This window comes from Nelusetta ayraudi, unplaced genomic scaffold, assembly GCF_046127955.1.
Source record: "Nelusetta ayraudi isolate G7.1 ecotype Tasmania unplaced genomic scaffold, CSIRO-AGI_Nayr_v1 ptg000079l, whole genome shotgun sequence".
Lineage (NCBI taxonomy): Eukaryota > Metazoa > Chordata > Actinopteri > Tetraodontiformes > Monacanthidae > Nelusetta > Nelusetta ayraudi.
In genome coordinates this window covers 1691845-1709019 of record NW_027466129.1, presented here as the reverse complement: position 1 = coordinate 1709019, position 17175 = coordinate 1691845, and the positions used below count along the sequence as shown (strand labels likewise).

At 48.9% G+C, this 17175-nt stretch overlaps 1 protein-coding gene across 2 annotated transcripts; it reads left to right on the top strand.

The window, feature by feature from the left end:
* The first annotated feature begins 1320 nt into the window (after positions 1–1320).
* tbc1d5 (TBC1 domain family, member 5) lies at positions 1321–15388 on the top strand. Of its 2 annotated transcripts, none has more exons than XM_076043892.1 (21): positions 1321–1476; positions 5819–5952; positions 7128–7185; positions 7285–7393; positions 7488–7577; positions 7883–7957; positions 8509–8576; positions 8688–8790; positions 9125–9213; positions 9352–9402; positions 9482–9551; positions 9635–9807; positions 9964–10106; positions 10900–11006; positions 11307–11389; positions 12316–12650; positions 13203–13390; positions 13513–13612; positions 13754–13833; positions 14082–14366; positions 14797–15388. In XM_076043892.1, the coding sequence occupies exons 2-21, from the start codon at positions 5838–5840 to the stop codon at positions 15139–15141; spliced, it is 2667 nt and encodes an 888-aa protein (XP_075900007.1). In that variant the 5' UTR covers positions 1321–1476; positions 5819–5837; the 3' UTR covers positions 15142–15388. The 2 variants fall into 2 exon arrangements, with proteins under 2 accessions (XP_075900007.1, XP_075900008.1); XM_076043893.1 differs by lacking the exon at positions 1321–1476 and adding an exon at positions 5292–5348.
* Positions 15389–17175: the final 1787 nt, after the last annotated feature.

The window sequence follows — 17175 nt, the reverse complement described above, 5'->3', positions numbered from 1 at the left end:
CAAGTCTCTGCGCTGCTGCTCTTTTCTCTTTTCGCTCTCGAGATATTTAATCCGGTCAGTCTCAGCTGCATCCCGCTCCTCTTCTTGGGACGCGGCCGGCCACATACCAAACCTTTCAAAAGGGCCCCCATTTGGCCCAAACGACTTTTTTTTCTGCGGTGGTAATTCCATTTTTTTTTTTTTTTTTTTTTTTAAAAGAGAGACAGAGAGAGAGAGGCTGTACTCTGTCGTCTGTTTCCATGGCGATGCCTCAGCCAGGGCCAACAAAGAGCCATAAAAGCCTCATCATCGGTAATATTAGCGATAATAATGATGATAGTGGCGGCTCGTGAAAATGTCATCCCAGCGTCGGCGATGACAATAATGGCCCTGACGGTCATTTTGACTGCTTTGTGTTAACCCCCCCATCACACACACACACACACACACACACACACACACACACACACACACACACACACACACACAGATTAATGCATGGTCGTTTGTCTCTGCTGGGTTCAGTGGCTGCAGCTTTGCTTTGACTTTGATTCAGTGCTGCTGTGTTTTAGCCTGTTAGCTGATCTTACGGATAAAAAAAAAAAATCTGCAATTTCATCTCCATAAAACCGCCTAAATAAAAAAGAAATAACAAAAAAAAAAAGACTGTTAGCCCTTTTGCTTCTTTTAAGACATATGTATAAATATTGGCCTTCATGACATACAGGTGCACGTGTGTAGGTTTTCCTACTTTAAAGTCAGTATTTCTATATTGTCATAATGGGTTGGGGAGTTGTAAAACAGGGAGAGGATGAACCTATGTCAATGACACAGCGCCACCAGGTGGCCTGCTACAGATTATGTTGCGTGACTGCCCTGCACCCTCACATGCTTAAAAACATGACTCACTTATGGCAACATGTCACTCACCAATAAAAAAACAATAACAATATACAACCAAATATAAAGCAACGTATGATCTTGTCAGTCAAGAAGTTTGACATTGGTGGTTAACACTTGACCAACGTCTGTGATACAAAGCTTATTGTTGTTGTTGACTCTTTAGCTACTAGCTTTAATATATCCAACTTATTCAATTTATTATTTGAGCAATGACATAAGTTTAAAAAATAAAAATAAAAAAAACTAGCAAGCGTACCAAATGTGTGTGACAATACGACATTTTTGCAGTGGAAATTCATATATTTCAAGAATTTTTTGCAGAGTTCTGGTCGGTGTTAACAGTTAGCAAACACACAACTTACCTGGAGCAGCAAGGGGACAACACAGGAATCACTTGACTCGGAAGAGGAAGAAAACACGCGCCGGTAACCTGCAGCAGCCGGTGGCGTCATAAGGGGCGGCCTCCCGGTCACATGACCAGTCAGCTGGTCCCCAAGCAGCGCGTCCGCCTGACCCGCGACTGTTTACAAATCCGCACCAGACGGTCCGCAGCGGCGGCGGCAGAATGAGGCGTCATGCGTGATTCCCGTTGAGGTGCGTTCAAAACACACACAGACACGCACACACGACCACTGCTTCCTGGTGCGAGTTACGATCTCACTGTCGTGCTACTTCCCAACGGGAAGTGCCGCCAGGGGCCCCGTGAGAGCAACATCAGCCTCGGCTGCGGCGGCACGGTGACAGGCAGCAGCTATGCTAGCGGCTAGGCTAGCTGGCTAGCTAGCTAACGTCAAAACTAGCTTCCTGTTGCTCGCCGTGGGACTGGCCAGCAGGGACAGTGGCGACCTCGGTACTGGCCTCTTGTCATATTGTCAACGTATTTTAGAGTCAAAATGTGTAGTTTAGCCCGTCGTGTTGACATGTTAGCTTGTTTGCAGGGCTGTTTTGTCTGTTGTTTTTTTCAGTCCCCTCCTCAGCTCTGTCAGGATCGATAAATCGTTTAGCCGTCCTAGCTCCCAAATCGGACGCTTCCACTTTACCCCAAATGCGTAACTATGTATTTGGGAGAGAGCGGGGTCGGGGGGCTCTTTAGATGCTTTTAGTAGTCACACCATCGGGCGTTGTGTTGCTGAAGGGACCGAGTCGTGTTGTCGGGACCGGCCGGCCCACCCTGCTGCTCTGACGGATCACGGTGAGCACTCGGGGAGCGGCTCGTACTGCCTGGCTGCCCCGCGGCACGGGTTTAATGCAGTTTCACAGTTTCTTTGCACACACAAGCGCCGATTCATCCATCCAGCCAACCAAGTGTGCGTGCGTGCGTGCAGGTTCCGTTGATGTTGTGTGTGTGTCTCTTTGTGTTCCCAATTAGACACACAATAACTTCTGCTTTGGCTCTGGCTGTTCAAAAGCCCAGTTGTTGTTGTTGTTGCTGCTGCTCTCTATTCGACTGTAACCTGCTTTTCACGCCTTGGTTTTCCCTTCCTGAAAGAGAGCACTGACCAGCAGCTATAAACATGTTTGTTTTTTTCAGCCTTTCACTGGCGGGATGTGACGTCCAGATATTCAAGTGGGTGAGAAGAAGCAGAGATTAGAGCAAACCGCAAGCTTTGTTTCCTGTCGCCGCAGGCCTGCAATTTGAGACCGGTTTCATCTCGGCTTTGTCAGATAGGCTTCTTCTTCTTCCTTTTTCTTTTTCTTTTTGAAATCTTTTCCGTTCATTTCTTATTTTTTTGAATTCTGCAGCGCTTTTCTTGGAATCCCATTCTCTCAGCCCTCATGGTGCGGATCATGTGACTGGCGGCTCCCGGGCCCTCGCTGCGCTCTGAAGTCGAGGCATGTGAGTTTATTTAGCCCGAGTGTTTCGCTCCATGTGGACTTCAGCCTCGGATTCCCACCGCAGCTGCTGACTGATGGCACAACAGTGCTTCGAAAACCAACTCAACTCTTTGTGATCACATTAGGGCTGGGCTGCATGTGCTGGCCTACTTTTTATTTTAATATATATATATATATATATATATATATATATATTCAGAAGAAACTGGATAAAGTTCTTGATTTGACTTCTCTCTGATGTATTTGTTTCAGTTTGATGCCTTGTACAGCAACTCGTGACCTGTTTTTTTTTTTTAATGTAATTTTTGGTATTGTTATGAGATTGCAGCAGTTTGGAAGTGCAAACTGGAGCTGCAGAGTTTCACAAGAGTTGAGCCTTTGCGTCGACAAGTAGTGGCAAAAGCTTCTCTTTGTGTGTGTTTTTTTTTTTTTTCTTTGTGCCAGCGCTACTGAGGCATAAGGATCTTTAGCCTGCAGCAGTCAGCCAACGCACAAACTTAACCTTCCGCTGCTCATTTTAAGTCTTGGAAAAAGTCCCTCACAAAAACACCTTGTCGCACATTACAAAGGGATGACTTTCAAAAAAAATGAAACTTTACAACTTAAACATCCGGTTCGCTTCTCTGAATTCTTATCTCAAATTAATAAATAAATAAATAAAAAGTTTAAATAATGGGACAAAGATATTAACTTGTGTAATGAAGAGAATATTCTTTTTTTTTTTTTTAAGTGGAATAAGCTTAATAATCCGTGTAGGATATAAAAAAAAATATCAGTGCAGCGACTCGCCTACCTTGAACAGATGGGCACAATTTGTTCTATTAGTTGATTTATTTATGCCGCTCCATTATGCATTGATTTGATTATTTCATGAAAGATTTGGTGCGGTGAATTATTGAGGCGTCTGCAGGTGCCACCCGTTCAATTATGCAGGCGCTGATTTAGCCCGGATTATGAAGTTGTGAATGTTGTTGCGCGGCTCGACGTCGAGGCGGCGCGAGGGATTGGGGGGCGGGGGGTGACGGAGGAAATCACCTGTCTCACCTGTCTCACCTTCCTCTTGGCTGACGAGAAAGAAGAAGAACCTCTTCATTTTTTTCTTTCTTTCTTTCTGTAAACTGTGCGGGAACATTTTTCTTCCCCCCCCCCCCCCCTCCACTCACGCTCCAACTTAATGATCGTCAGCCGGCGACGCGTTTCTCAGGAGACGTCGGTGAATCTTTTACAGACGACGCTGATAAGAAACAAACAAACAAACAAACGGGCCGTTGCGTCGTCTGCTCCGGCGGTGGACTGCTGTAGTCGGCTTGATGTTTAACGGGACGATTTCCTTCTATTAACCCGTGGACGGGAGGGGGTAAACCTCAACCTCCCGCCCGCGCGCCCGCACGCCCCCCCCCCGGAGGTGAGCGGCGGCATTAATCTTGGAGGAGAACAGATGTTTCCCAGGAAAACAGCCGCATGCATTATGCATCCAGAGTCAGAGTTATTCCAATTCCGACGGCTGATTTATGGGAGCGCTGCTGCTGCACCAGAGCACTGAGTCACCGGGTCTGTTGTCTCCTTTTAACGCTTAATAGGGGGGGAGGGGTGAGTGGGGGGTGAGCGTGTGTTCTGCATTCCTGTGTAGTAAAGCAGAAAGAAAGAAAGAAAGTGTTGCAGCCTGAATGTCTGAATCTTTCTGGTGTTTTGGACTCAGTGGGTCAGTGTTGCAGGAGCGGTCGTCGTCGTCTTCCTTTTTCTTTTTTTTTTTTCTTCGTGGGGAGGCGCCGGGATTCAGGACCAGATCGTATCATCTGATAATTACGTTACATTACATTATCATTGTCATGTCATGTCAAGGAAAATTCCATTAGCTAAAAGAGCTCAATGGTGTTTTGGGCAAATTTGATTAGCGGTAATGTTTGGTCTCCTTTATTTGTAATGAAATTGGGAAGATGATATCCCCCCCCCCCCCCCCCCCGCCAAAAAAAAATTACTATCGTTGTTACAAGAAAAATATCGGATTTCTGAGTTGGCTGACCTCCCACTTTTTTTTTATTTTTTTATTTTAACGTGGAATATCGTGCATTTCCAGCCCGATGCCTCCTCGGCTATTCATTCATTTATTATCAGCCAAGTCACGGCTGGATGAAGCGTCTGACGGAACAAACAGTCGTGATTGTTTGAAGCAAATGAACAGTATTGGATCAGGTGAAATCAGAGCTCTGCCACATTAGATTATTTCTATTTAATTAGCGTGTCTCAGCCTGTGGTTTCCCCTCAGGTGACACCAAGTTGCATCGCAGTTTAAATAGCATTTAAAAAAAAAAAAAAAAACAATCATAAAATTTCAAAGGTTGTCAACGATGATTTGGGGGCGGGGGGGGCCTTGACAGGAAAAACATAGTAAGATCTTCCAAGCAGATCTCCAGGCTGTAGGGATGAAAAGTTCTGCTCTTGTTGCCTTTCGGTTTCATTTCCCTCTTTGTTGATTATTATTTTCATGTCCTCATATCGCTGGCAGGCCCTTCAAGGCTTCGTGCTGAAGGCATTAAGTTTCTCTTTTTCTTTTTGCTCCCTCTGTGTTTTTTGCAGAGTCTGAGGAGAATTACGAGACCGGTAGGACGGCCTTGGGAGGAAGGGGGAAGGTGGGTTTATATAAGGATATATAAGGAGGTCAGAGGTCGGGACGGAGGACCAACCGCTCAGCTCAGGTCAAAGGTCAGCAGTCCATGTGCTGAGTCTTGGGCCTGATGCTGGAAGAAGGAAGGGACTGGATTGTTTTAACCTTGGATTAGGCCACATAGTGTGTCAGATTAACCTATGGCACCCAGCCCTGGGAAGGTCAGAGGTCATCCTGGAAACAGGCTGGGATCTTCCCTGAGTCTCACTATCAGGCCCTGACCGTGAAAATGGGTTGGTCATGTAACATCATGTGATGATTGCCTTGGGAAAAAAATCTTTGTCCAGTCCAGCAGCTGGACTGTGGGTATCTCCCCGATCCTGATCCTGGATCCTGGTCCTGCTCCTGATCCTGGTCCTGCTTCTGATCCTGATCTTTGTCCTGATCCTGGTCCTCGTCTGACTCTCACCGCTTGTCCTGTAACCTCCCCTCCAGGTCCACCCGGATTGCGGACATGCAGCACCCAAACTTTGAGACCCGCCACCCGCTGCAGACGGAGGAGCAGCAGGAGACGGGCCTGGACCCGCTCAGCAACCTCAACACCACCGCCGCCGCCACCATCCACAGCCGTAAGTAGCTTCTCCTGAAGACCAGATCAGCACCGGGGTCTGACCCAAAACCAGACCAGACCAAGGCCAGACTCGGGTCTGACCCAGGTCGGAGCCAGATCGGACCCGGATCAGAGATGAGGCAGATCTGGGTCAGACCCAAATAAGATCTGTGTCTGATTAAGTTCAAATTCTTTTTAACTTCCCAAAGCTCTGCCTGCTTTAGCAAGCACAGCCTCTAGTTTCAGTAGCTGCAGTCAGTCAGTGAAGGACTCAGCCGGCCAGACAAAGGTCTGAGTGAGTCAGAGCGGCGGCCCGGCGGCGCCCCCAGGTCCTCGCCGTCTCTCTGTTGTTTCTGTGTCCAGGTTCCACGACGTGAGGCAGGAAAACACAGAGGGGGGGGGGATGTGGGCGGACGTGATGAATATTCATGCTGAGCGTCCCAGCGGAGTCACCGGCTCCTCCGGCTGATGTTGACTGACAGCCCTCCGACTGGCTGTCACCGCCACTGCCACCGCCACCTGCAGGCCAGAATTAGAGCCGTTAGAACTGTCTAAGGAGGAGAGCAAACACTGAACTGAGAGTGAGGGCACTTCCTGGTTCTGCTCCAGTAGCACCTGGATCACAGAGTTCCAGCCGACTGATGGAGTTTGATTTGAAAAACTCCCGACTGAAGAACTCTCAGCTGTGTTGAAAAATGAATCGAGCAATCAGGGCTGTGGGAGGTTCCCAGCACTTCCTGCAGGAGCTTTCAGTACTTCCTACGGGAGCTTCTGGCACTCCCTGTGGTAGGCTCCAAGACTTCCTTTGGGAGGTTCTGAGACTTCCTGTAAGATGTCGGATTACTTCCTGTTGGAGGTTCCGGGACTTCCTGCAAAAGGTTTCAGGACTTCCTATGAGAGGTTCCGAGACTTACTGCGGGATGTTCCGAGATTTCCTGTGGAAGGTTTTGGTACTTCCTGGAGGTGGTTCCGGTACTTCCTGCGGGAGGTTCCAGTACTTCCTGCGGGAGGTTCCGGCACTTCCTGTGGGAGGTCTCAGTACTTCCTGTGGGAGGTTCCAAGATGTCCTGCAGGATTTTCCGTGGGGCTTCCTGCGGGAGGTCTTAGTGCTTCCTGCGGGAGGTTCCAAGGCTTCCTGCAGGAGGTGTCGGCTCTTGACGTTGCTGCTGAACATCCTCTCCTCCTTGTCGACAGGAGGATCTCTGGATGACCGGAGCAGCCCGCAGCCTCAGTCTACCTTCCTGTCCTACAAGTGAGCTCCTCACCCGTCACCGTCGCACCTTCTTCACCCTGCTGCTTTTTTTTGTTCCTAGCTAGAGAAGCTCACGCACGTCCGTCCCCCCCCATGCAGGAAGGAATGGGACGACCTGTTTCTCCACAGCAACTACCAGGCTCGGATCCGGCAGGCCGGCATCAACGGGCAGCTGAGGAGCAGCCGCTTCCGCAGCATCTGCTGGAAGGTCAGAGGACCTGCATTTCCTGTCCGGCCCAGGTCACTTCCTGTCCTAGCAGCGTGCACTCACCTGCTTGCCTGTCTGTCTGTCTGTCTGTCAGCTGTACCTGGAGGCCCTCCCCGAGGACAAGGGCCAGTGGATCAACAAGACCAAGGAGCTCCGGGGGCTCTACGAGAAGATCAAAGAGACGGTGAGAGCGCCCCCGTGTGGCCAGTACAATCAAACAAATAAACCGCCTCCCAAAGAAGTTTGCAGCAGCTGTTTATTATAATTCCTGCAGCCGAGTGCTCAATAAATCACACTCTGTGAGTGTTTCTGTTTCTTTGGGGGGGGGGTTTCTCCCTCCCTGATTAACGGTTCATTATTTATTATATTTAATGATTCATTTTATTTTTAAATAATTGAGCTGGAAGCCAGCAGTGCGAGAGTGAGTTTGCTGCAGGTGTGTGTGCTGATCTCACTGACTGACTGTCTCACTCTGCGTTTCTGCTGCAGCACATCACAAACCCTCGTAAAGCCAAAGGCCAACAGGACCTGGTGGTCAACAACCCTCTGTCCCAGGACGAGGGGGTGAGTGTGTGCCTGTGCGTGCGTGTGCGTGCGCGTGCGTGCGTGTGCGTGCGCGTGCGTGCGTGTGTGTGTGTGTGTTGAACTAGTTGCAGACTGCCGTGGCCTCCGTTCATCTATCAGCTGATTCTTTATGTGATTTATGCAAGAACTGTTGGATAAAACCTGCTGAAGTCATCTTTGATGAGGCCATCGCGTGTCTAAAAATACTCCCGACCAACTTGTTTTGTCACGAATTTGAGGATGGGAGCTGCAATTGACAATTGCTCAAGTCGTAGCTTGATATCAAGTTTTGGGTATCACTGCTTTAGCCGTGAGATAGAATTAGAGTTTGGTAAATTTCTTCACAATGCTTCAATGAGTCTCATGAAATGGATTAAAATGAATTCATTTAATTTCAACCAACTTATTTTATATAAGTTGGTTGAAATAAGTTATATACATTCCCAGCGTCTGTTTGAGGATCTCAAGTTTGGTTGAAAACAAACTGATTGTAACTGTGACCCTTAAGAAGCTGCTCACTCCAGTCACCTCCTGTCTGCGTGTGTCTGCAGAGTCTGTGGAACAAGTTCTTCCAGGACAAGGAGCTGAAGGGGATGATCCAGCAGGACGTGCTGAGGACGTCAGTGTGGCCGGCGCCCCCTATTGTTGGACTCCCTTTGCTGAAATCTCAAATTGAATGTATTTTTTTTTTCTTTCCTGTTTTTTCCCCCCCCTAAACCTTCCCGTCCAGGTTCCCGGAGATTCGCTACTTCCAGGATGACGACGTGCGCACCAAGCTGACCGACATCCTCTTCTGCTACGCCCGCGAGAATGAGCAGCTGCTCTACAAACAGGTAGGACTCTCTCTCTCTCTCTCTCTCTCTCTCTCTCTCTCTCTCTCTCTCTCTCTCTCTCTCTCTCTCTCTCTCTCCCTCTCTCGCTCACTCGCTCGCCTGCCCGCCCAACACGAGACTCCTCCCCCTTTTGTCTGACTGGCCGCCTCAAAGTGGAAGTGACTGGCGGCCGAGTCGCTGCTAACCGGCATCCAAATTACAGCTGCCGCCGCGGATTAGGAAGCTCGTGCATCATTGTTAACCAGAGACTGACCGTAGATCATCTCTCTCTCTCTCTCTCTCTCTCTCTCTCTCTCTCTCTCTCTCTCTCTCTCTCTCTCTCCCTCCCCCGCAGGGCATGCACGAGCTGCTGGCGCCCATCGTCTTCGTGCTGCACTGCGACCACCAGGCCTTCCAGCATGCCAGCGAGACGGCCACGCCCAGGTCGGCTCCGCTGCCGCCAGCCCTAGCAGCCAGCGCCACCTGTCTGTGGTCGGCGGTCACGTCGGAACAGGTGAAATCTGTGGAGCAGAAAGAGCATTAACAGCTTTTTTGTTTTCTTTTTTTTTTTATCTGTTGCAGCGAGGAGATGAAGTGTCTGTTGGACCCAGAGTACCTGGAGCACGACGCCTAGTGAGTCCGCACACTCACACGCACACACGCACACGCACACACGCACACACACACACTCATACCAGCCTCCCGTCCGCAGTTCCTTGTTCTCCCAGCTGATGGAGACGGCCGAGCCCTGGTTCTCCAGCTTCGAGAGGGAAGTGAGGAAGGTCAGTGTTGATGCCGAAGCTCATCGAAGCTCCTGATTGGTCCAAGTATCTGCTAAAAATCACTCTTCCTCCGCCTCCCCCAGGGCAAAGAGGAGATGCTGACCAGCATCCCCTTCTCGCGGCCGCAGGACGCCGGCCCCTCGGTGGCCATCGTCACCAAGGTGAACCGCGTGCAGGACCAGCTGGTGAAGAAGCACGACGTGGAGCTGCACATGCACCTCAACCGGCTGGAGATCGCGCCGCAGATCTACGGCATGTCAGTGGCCACGCCCCCCCCATCACCTCATCGACCCCCACACCCTGGTGCAAGAGGAAACTCACCTGTGTGTGTGTGTGTGTGTGTGTGTGTGTGTGTGTGTGTGTGTGTGTGTGTGTGTGTCCCTCCCTCCCTCCCTCCCTCCTCCCCCTGCAGCCGCTGGGTGCGCTTGCTGTTTGGCCGAGAGTTCCCCCTGCAGGACCTGCTGGTGGTCTGGGACGCCCTGTTTGCAGACAGCATCACTCTGGACCTGGTGGACTACGTCTTTGTGGCCATGCTGCTCTACATCCGAGACGCCCGTACGTACTGCTGCTGCTGCTGCTGCTGCTGCTGCTGCTGCTGCAACATAAAGACATAAAAGTCTTATTATTAATAACAATAATAATAATGATAAGGAGAAAAATAAATAAATAATAATAATAATAATAATAATAATAATAATAATAATACCAGATACTCATCAAGACCTCTGACCTCTGGTCACTTCTGTCCAGATTGTTCTGTCACAACTTTTTTTTATTTTTGCAGTTGCATTACCTTACTTGAACAACCAACAACAACAACGTATTGTTTCAATAATAGCAACAAAAAAAACAATGTGTACTTTTACTACTTTACATCAGTACTGAAGTAAAAAGGAAAGTACAGGTTCTGTACTTCAGAACCTGTACTTTCCTAATTATGGATTTATATCTTTCTTTTTGATCCAGACATAGGTTTTTTTCTCCCACCTATGGCATCATTAGTCTTCAATAATATAATTATTGTGCATTCAAAAGTCATTTTCTCCAAGTCAACTGCTGGATGGATGCAGGGCATTTGCTAATTTCTCTCTGGCTGTAATAAAAAGGTGAAGAAGCTCCCGTTTGTGGAATTAGACTCAATAAAGGTCACTTGCAGATGCTGCTCTTTATTTGTTAGTTAGTCAGAGTACACACAGTCGCGTTTGAAGGCTTCCGACAGTGAATCTTTTGAATTTTAAAATGGAATCGACAGCAGTCAAGCCGACGGAGCTCGGACTTTTTTCCCCCACTTGGACAGCTGACGTAAATGATGTCCACTGATTTCTACTGAATCTTCTGTCCCTGGCAGTCATCGCCAGTAACTTCCAGACCTGCCTGGGCCTCCTCATGCACTACCCCCCGCTGGGAGACATCCACTCCCTGCTGCAGAAGGCACTTTTCCTCCGGGACCCCAAGGTGAGACACACACAAACGAATCAACACGCTTCTCTTGACATGAGTCAAGTGAGTCAGAGAGTCAGTGAGTGAGTCACGGTCCGGATCGCTCGCTCACTCGCTCGCCCTCAGGTGAAGGAGCACGCCAGGCTTCAAACACCTGCAGCATCATCAACATCATCAGGAGGAGGCGGCATGGAGGTTCCTGACTCAAGCGTCTTGACTCAGATTCTGTTGTTGTTTGTTGTTGTCGTCCACCCGCGTCACGCACACCGACACACAACTCATCAACTCTGTGCCGACCTGTTTTTTCCTCATTAGAACAATCCCAGACCTGTAAACTACCAGTTCCAGCAGAACCTGGACTACTACAAGACCAGGGGCGCTGACCTGATGAAGACCCGGTAAGGTCTTACAATAACACACACACACACACACACACACACACACACACACACACACACAGTAATTTGGCTAGACAGGCAGCACAACCTCTGATGATGCGTTTAAACAGTCTGAGGGTTCTGAGGGTTCTGATCTGAACGGGTTCCAACCTGACTGCAGAGTCAAACAGACCAATCAGCTTTGCGTGTATTTCTGGAAAACAGCAGTGAAACAAAACTCTTTTGCCCGTCCGAACTGTGTCTCAAGCATTGATGTGTGTAAAAAAAATAAAAATAAAACCGAACTTCTGGTATCATACAAAATGCAGATATTTAAAGTAAACATGCATTTTGATAAGTATAGTTTGAGTTGTAAAGTAAAATCTGCTTTATTGTTTGACAGCCGAACTGAACAGTGTTGAAGCCGATGAGTCACGTTGACGTTGCACAGTAACAAAAAAAAACAAAACAGCTCATTGGAAAACTAAATCCAGCACATTGCATATCATGTTGAAAATCAACCGGATCCACCGGGTTTTCCGGTTACTGACTTCCTGCTTGAACGATTCTACCTGCTGCGATTGACGCGGTCGCGAAGCGTGAGAAATGGAGCCACCGCGTGTTTTCCCAAAGCGGCTTCAGCGGCTTCACTCTTCTCGACGCTTCTGAAACACGCCTGCGCTGCCCCCTGGTGGTAACTTGCACACTCACTTCAATGAGCTGCGACCTCGCTGCGACCTCGCTGCAGACGCTTTTGGTGCGAATTGGGGGGGTGAAGGTGCTGAAAAAATGCTTCTGGACAGACTTCAGCTAAACTGCGCCGCCCCCTGGTGGACACAGAGGGTAGAACGCTCTACCTGCGACGCTCAAACCAGGCTCAGGTTGGAGGTGAGGAGCAGCCGTAAATAGTCGATGACGAAACCCTCTCCTCCTTCTCCTCCCTTCAGCTCCGCCTCCAGCGCCGCTCCCCGGCCGGCGCCGCTCAACATCAACAAGATGTCCAGCAGCCTGCTGAGCTTCGGCCGGAAGCTCATCGCTCCCGCCATGTCGGTCAGCGCCGGCCCCGTCTCGCCCATCAACACCGAGGTCCACGCCCACTCCGCCTCCTCCTTTTCTACCACCACCACCTCCTCGTCTTTCCACTCCGCCGCTGCCACGTCCGGCCCCCCAGCCTCAACACCCCTGCAGCCCGCCCTGCCGCACCCGCTGGCTGAGCCCCCGCCGCAGAGCCAGCACTACCGCCTGCTCAAGTCGGAGAGCATGCCCGTCCACCTGGGCAAAGGTGGGATTTCCTGTCAACAGCTGGTCCTTTAGTTTTTGTTTTATTATATTGATAATAATGATAATATGTGTTATATAATAATGATAATAGTAATACTAATGATAATAATGTTAATAGTAATAATAATGACAAGAATAATAATAATGATGGTAGTAATAATAATACTACTACTAATAATAATACATATTATTTATAGATCTTTTTTGAAGTTCTCAAAGACACTTTATACAAGTAAGGTTAAAATTTATGAGAATTAAATTTGCAATGCGGCAAGCTTGTAATGACGCATGTTGGCCAGCAGAGGGAAACCAACACTAGTCAGAGAGATGAGCCACGCATAAGCGTTTTTTTTTAAGGCAAGTTTAGATGCAGTGTGATTCATTCAAATTTGATTTAAAAAAAAATTGAAAAGAGGAAATCATTCAAATCTCCTGCAACAGGTAGCTACAACAAAATAGGTTGAAATCTTCCCTTTGTGATGTCACAAAGAGCTGATGCCTGACGTCTTCCTCTCTCACACTCTCTCTCTCTCTCTCCCTCCCCCGTGGTCAGGCCACGCCTCCAGGATGGTCAGCTCCTCCCCCAGCACCGAGAGCCTCTCTGGCGGGGGGCGTGGCCAGTCCGCCGCTGCGTCCCCGCCCCTCCCGGCCAGCAGGGGCGGCGACGGGAAGGACTCCTCCTTCTTTAACATCAGCCGCTCGCGTTCCCACAGCAAGAACCTCGGCAGCAGGAGGGAGACGGTGAGGGTCGCTCAAGGTCGTCCGTCCTCGCTGGGTGTTTGTTTTTTCTCCGTTCCTCAGTGTGTGTGTGTGTGTGTGTGTGTGTGTGTGTGTGTGTGTGTGTGTGTGTGTGTGTTGGACAGGAGGAAGACCTTGAAGCGCAGGTGTCGTTCCTGCAGGGTCAGATTAACGACCTGGAGGCCATGAGCAAGTACTGCGCCAAGATGATGAGCGCACACATCTGTGAGTGCAACTGGGGGGGGGGGGGGGAGAGGAGTGGGAGTGAGTTAGAGGGAGAGGGGTGAGAGGGTGAGGTGAAAGTGAGAGGGGGGGGGGTCTCCTCTCAGACGGCTGCGATGCTAACTGACTGGTTGCTGCTAACAGGTAAAATCCAGGAAGTGATCCTGCAGGAGCAACTGGAGAAGGAGGACGAGGTGCTGGTGTCACTGGCCGGCCTGAAACAGGTGCCGAGCGAACACACGCATAAAACACTCACGCTCAGTCTGTCTGCAATTATGTCTCCATTAAACCTCCGAAATCAAGATAGATCAATAAATACATATTTTAAATATTAATATAAGATATTACATCAAAATTAAATTATTTTATTTTGTATATTTATATGTATAGAAATATATATATAAATATATAATTATTTTTTTTGAATTTTTTTCCTTAACATTTTATCTAACATCGACGTCTCCACAATCAGATTAAAGATATCCTCAAGGGGGCGCTGCGCTTCAACCAGAGTCAGCTGGAGGCTGAGGAGAACGAGGAGCTCACCATCGCCGACGACCACTACACCTCCACCTCCGCCTCCGCCGCCATGGAAACGCCTCTGGGCGGGGCCACTCACACGCAGCAGCAGGAAGGAGGGGGAGGGGCCAGTGGGCGGAGCCACCACGCTCATCTGGACTCGGGCCTGAGCGCGGAGGGGGAGGAGGAGCAGGAGGAGGAGGAGAAGCAGGCAGTGACGCTGCCGCAGGAGCAACAGGTGGATTAATCTGTTCGCTGGCTTTGACTCTCGGGATGCAGGATTATTATTTTGATTTATATATTTATTTGTTTGTTTGTTTGTTTTATCAATTTAAGTCGGATTGTTGTGACGCACTGCGATGCAAAATGACCCCAAAAATCTACAAATCTATTCTGCGCGGGATTGTTGCCCATCGTCTGAGCCCTGAATAATCCTGTCCAGCAGCAGCAGCAGTAGCAGCATAAAACAGTGGCAGCAGTAGCAGCAGCAGTAGCAGCAGCAGCAGCAGCAGCAGCAGCAGCAGAGCCGCTCGATTGGTGCAGAATATTGGGGAAAAACAAAAAAGTCCTTACGTCACGTATGTTACGTAGTTTTGTTTTTTTCCTGGACTGTGTTTCTTTACCTCGTTTTCTTCTTCTTCTTCTCCTCCCCCTCTACTCATCCCTAGTCGGTGGCGTTGTTTGGCTCAGAGGACGGCGGGAGGAACTGGGACGACTACATCCTGGTTTCGCAGGACGGAGACGGGCCTGGCGGGGCCACGCCCCCCAGCCGGAGGGGGCGGGGCCCAGTGCGGCTGGAGCCAGAAGGGGGCGCCGCCACCGTTGCTGATTCTGCTCCTTCTGGTTCTGCTGCTGCTGCTGCTGCTGCTGCTGGAGGTGGAGGCGGGGCCAGGGCCGGAGCCCTCTTCCAGGACCCGCTGATGGCCTCGGGTTCGGGCTCGTCCAGCCCGGACGACGGCTCCACCCACAGCAAGGACTCAGACTTCACCATCGTCAACCCCGGCGACCTTTGAACCCCACATACACATACACACACCTTCTCATCCCGTTGAGACTACGTGAAGAACGACTCACCTCGGAGGGAGAGGAAAAAGAAAAGGAAAAGTGGGCGGAGCCTTGCGTGAGTGGGCGGAGCTCTGCCACGACGTTGCACATTTGGACCTTTGACCCCTCGCCTGTATCTCCTACTGTCGCCGGACCCCTGCCCCTCACCCTCCTCCACCTCTCCTCTTCTTCCCCTCCTCCTCCTCCAGCTGATCCTTCTCCACCTCCCCATCCTCATCCTCCTCCTCCTCCACCCCTCCTCTTCCTCCACGTCCTTCACCTCCTCCTCCCCCCCACCGCCTCCTCCTCCTGGTAGTTGCAGCGCCCCCGCTCCACAGGCAGGGGGCGCCAGTGCCGAGAAGTGGGACCTGTTTCCTCTCAGTGGGAGGAGCCATTTAACGATTCTACCGAATGTGAACATCTTCCTGTTTCCTGTGAGCAGTGCCTCTGACCTCTGACCTCCTCCTCCTCCGCCAAACTAAACCCCCAACTTTCTTCTCATTGTTTTTTGTTTTTACTTTTCAAGAAAATATTTTTTAACCCTTCAAATCGTCTCTGTAAATTTACGGGAAAAAGTTTAGAATTCCCACTCGCATCTTCTGCTCGTGTTTTTAAATTCATGCTGATGTTTTTGTTTTTGTCTTTTACTTTTGACTTTTTCTTCGTCCTGCGGCAGCGCCTACCAAGAACGTCTGTCTAGCTGCCTGTTCTGCATCCTTTAACTAGACCAATAAAACTATATTGCTACACTGACACATGCACACTCTTGTTTTGGTTTTTTACTGCCGCTGCTGCAGAAATTTGATCGAAAAGCGTTGAAGCCTTTATAAAAAAAAAAAAGTCTCCAGAGCTTTATTTTGTTTACAGTGATCAACAAAAACTAATTTTAAATTTAATTTATTTTAAATATTGTTTAAATTTAAAATTTTGAATTTTTATTTTGAATTTTTCAAATTTTTATTTCAACATTTTGAATTTTTATTTTGAATTTTAAATTTTGTGCAAAATTAAAAAAGACAAAAAATCTGCAGCCATTTATTTAGGCTGTATTGCTTTGGTTTACCAATTTATTCAATTGAATTCGCAAGCTTTTGCTCCTTCCGACCTTCTTCAGGCAAAGAAGATCGTATTCTTGAACATGTGGGTCTGAGGAGTAGAAGTGGTGATGCAGGTTACACAGAGAGGTTTCTCTTTTTGGACACTCTGTCAATAAGAGATCTAGATTTAGCTCGACTAGAGCAGCCCGATAGGCCTCCTCAACACACTGAACACTGCAACCTCTCTCTCTCGCCGTTTCATTTCGAAAGATCTTTTTTCCATTTAGTCTTTATCAGAATGGCATAGACGTCTCGGTCTGGAAAATTCTTGCTGGAAGGAGCCAGATCAAATGAATCCCTTCCAGTGAGTTGATTTGAAACCGGCCTCCCAAGTCCTTCAACTGAACAGAAAAATAATTCAGTTTAGAATACTGTCCTGAAGTAACCTATGAAACCAATTGGTTAGCGCCAGTATACACCCCAACAGGTTTTTTTTTTGGTGTATGGATAGATTGTTGTATTTGTATCTTGGTTTCAGTCGACCCCGTGCAAGGTGACAGCTGTCCTGGGACTACAAGTTCCCCGTTGGGACTACAGTGCCCATGATGTCGTGTTGGCCTCTGCCGTGCCTACACAGGTGTCTGCCATGACCACAATCGGACGAAGTGACGGCCACGACCCCTTTGTATACAGCCACACTCACTGGTCGTCTGTCTGTGCCTGAAGAAGGTCGGAAGGAGCGAAAGCTTGTGAGAGAATTGATTATTTGCACAGGGTTACGAGTGTGCGCTCGCTGATTTTTTTTCCAGCACCAGTACCTCCCCGAAGAACTCTACCCACGGATGAGCAGTGGCTTCTTTGTACTTTTTAGTTTAAAAATTGAGCCCAAAGTTTAGTTTTTTTATTTAGACTAGAAATTGACCAAAGTTTAAAACAAAAACAAAAAAAACTGAAAATTTTCAGCCT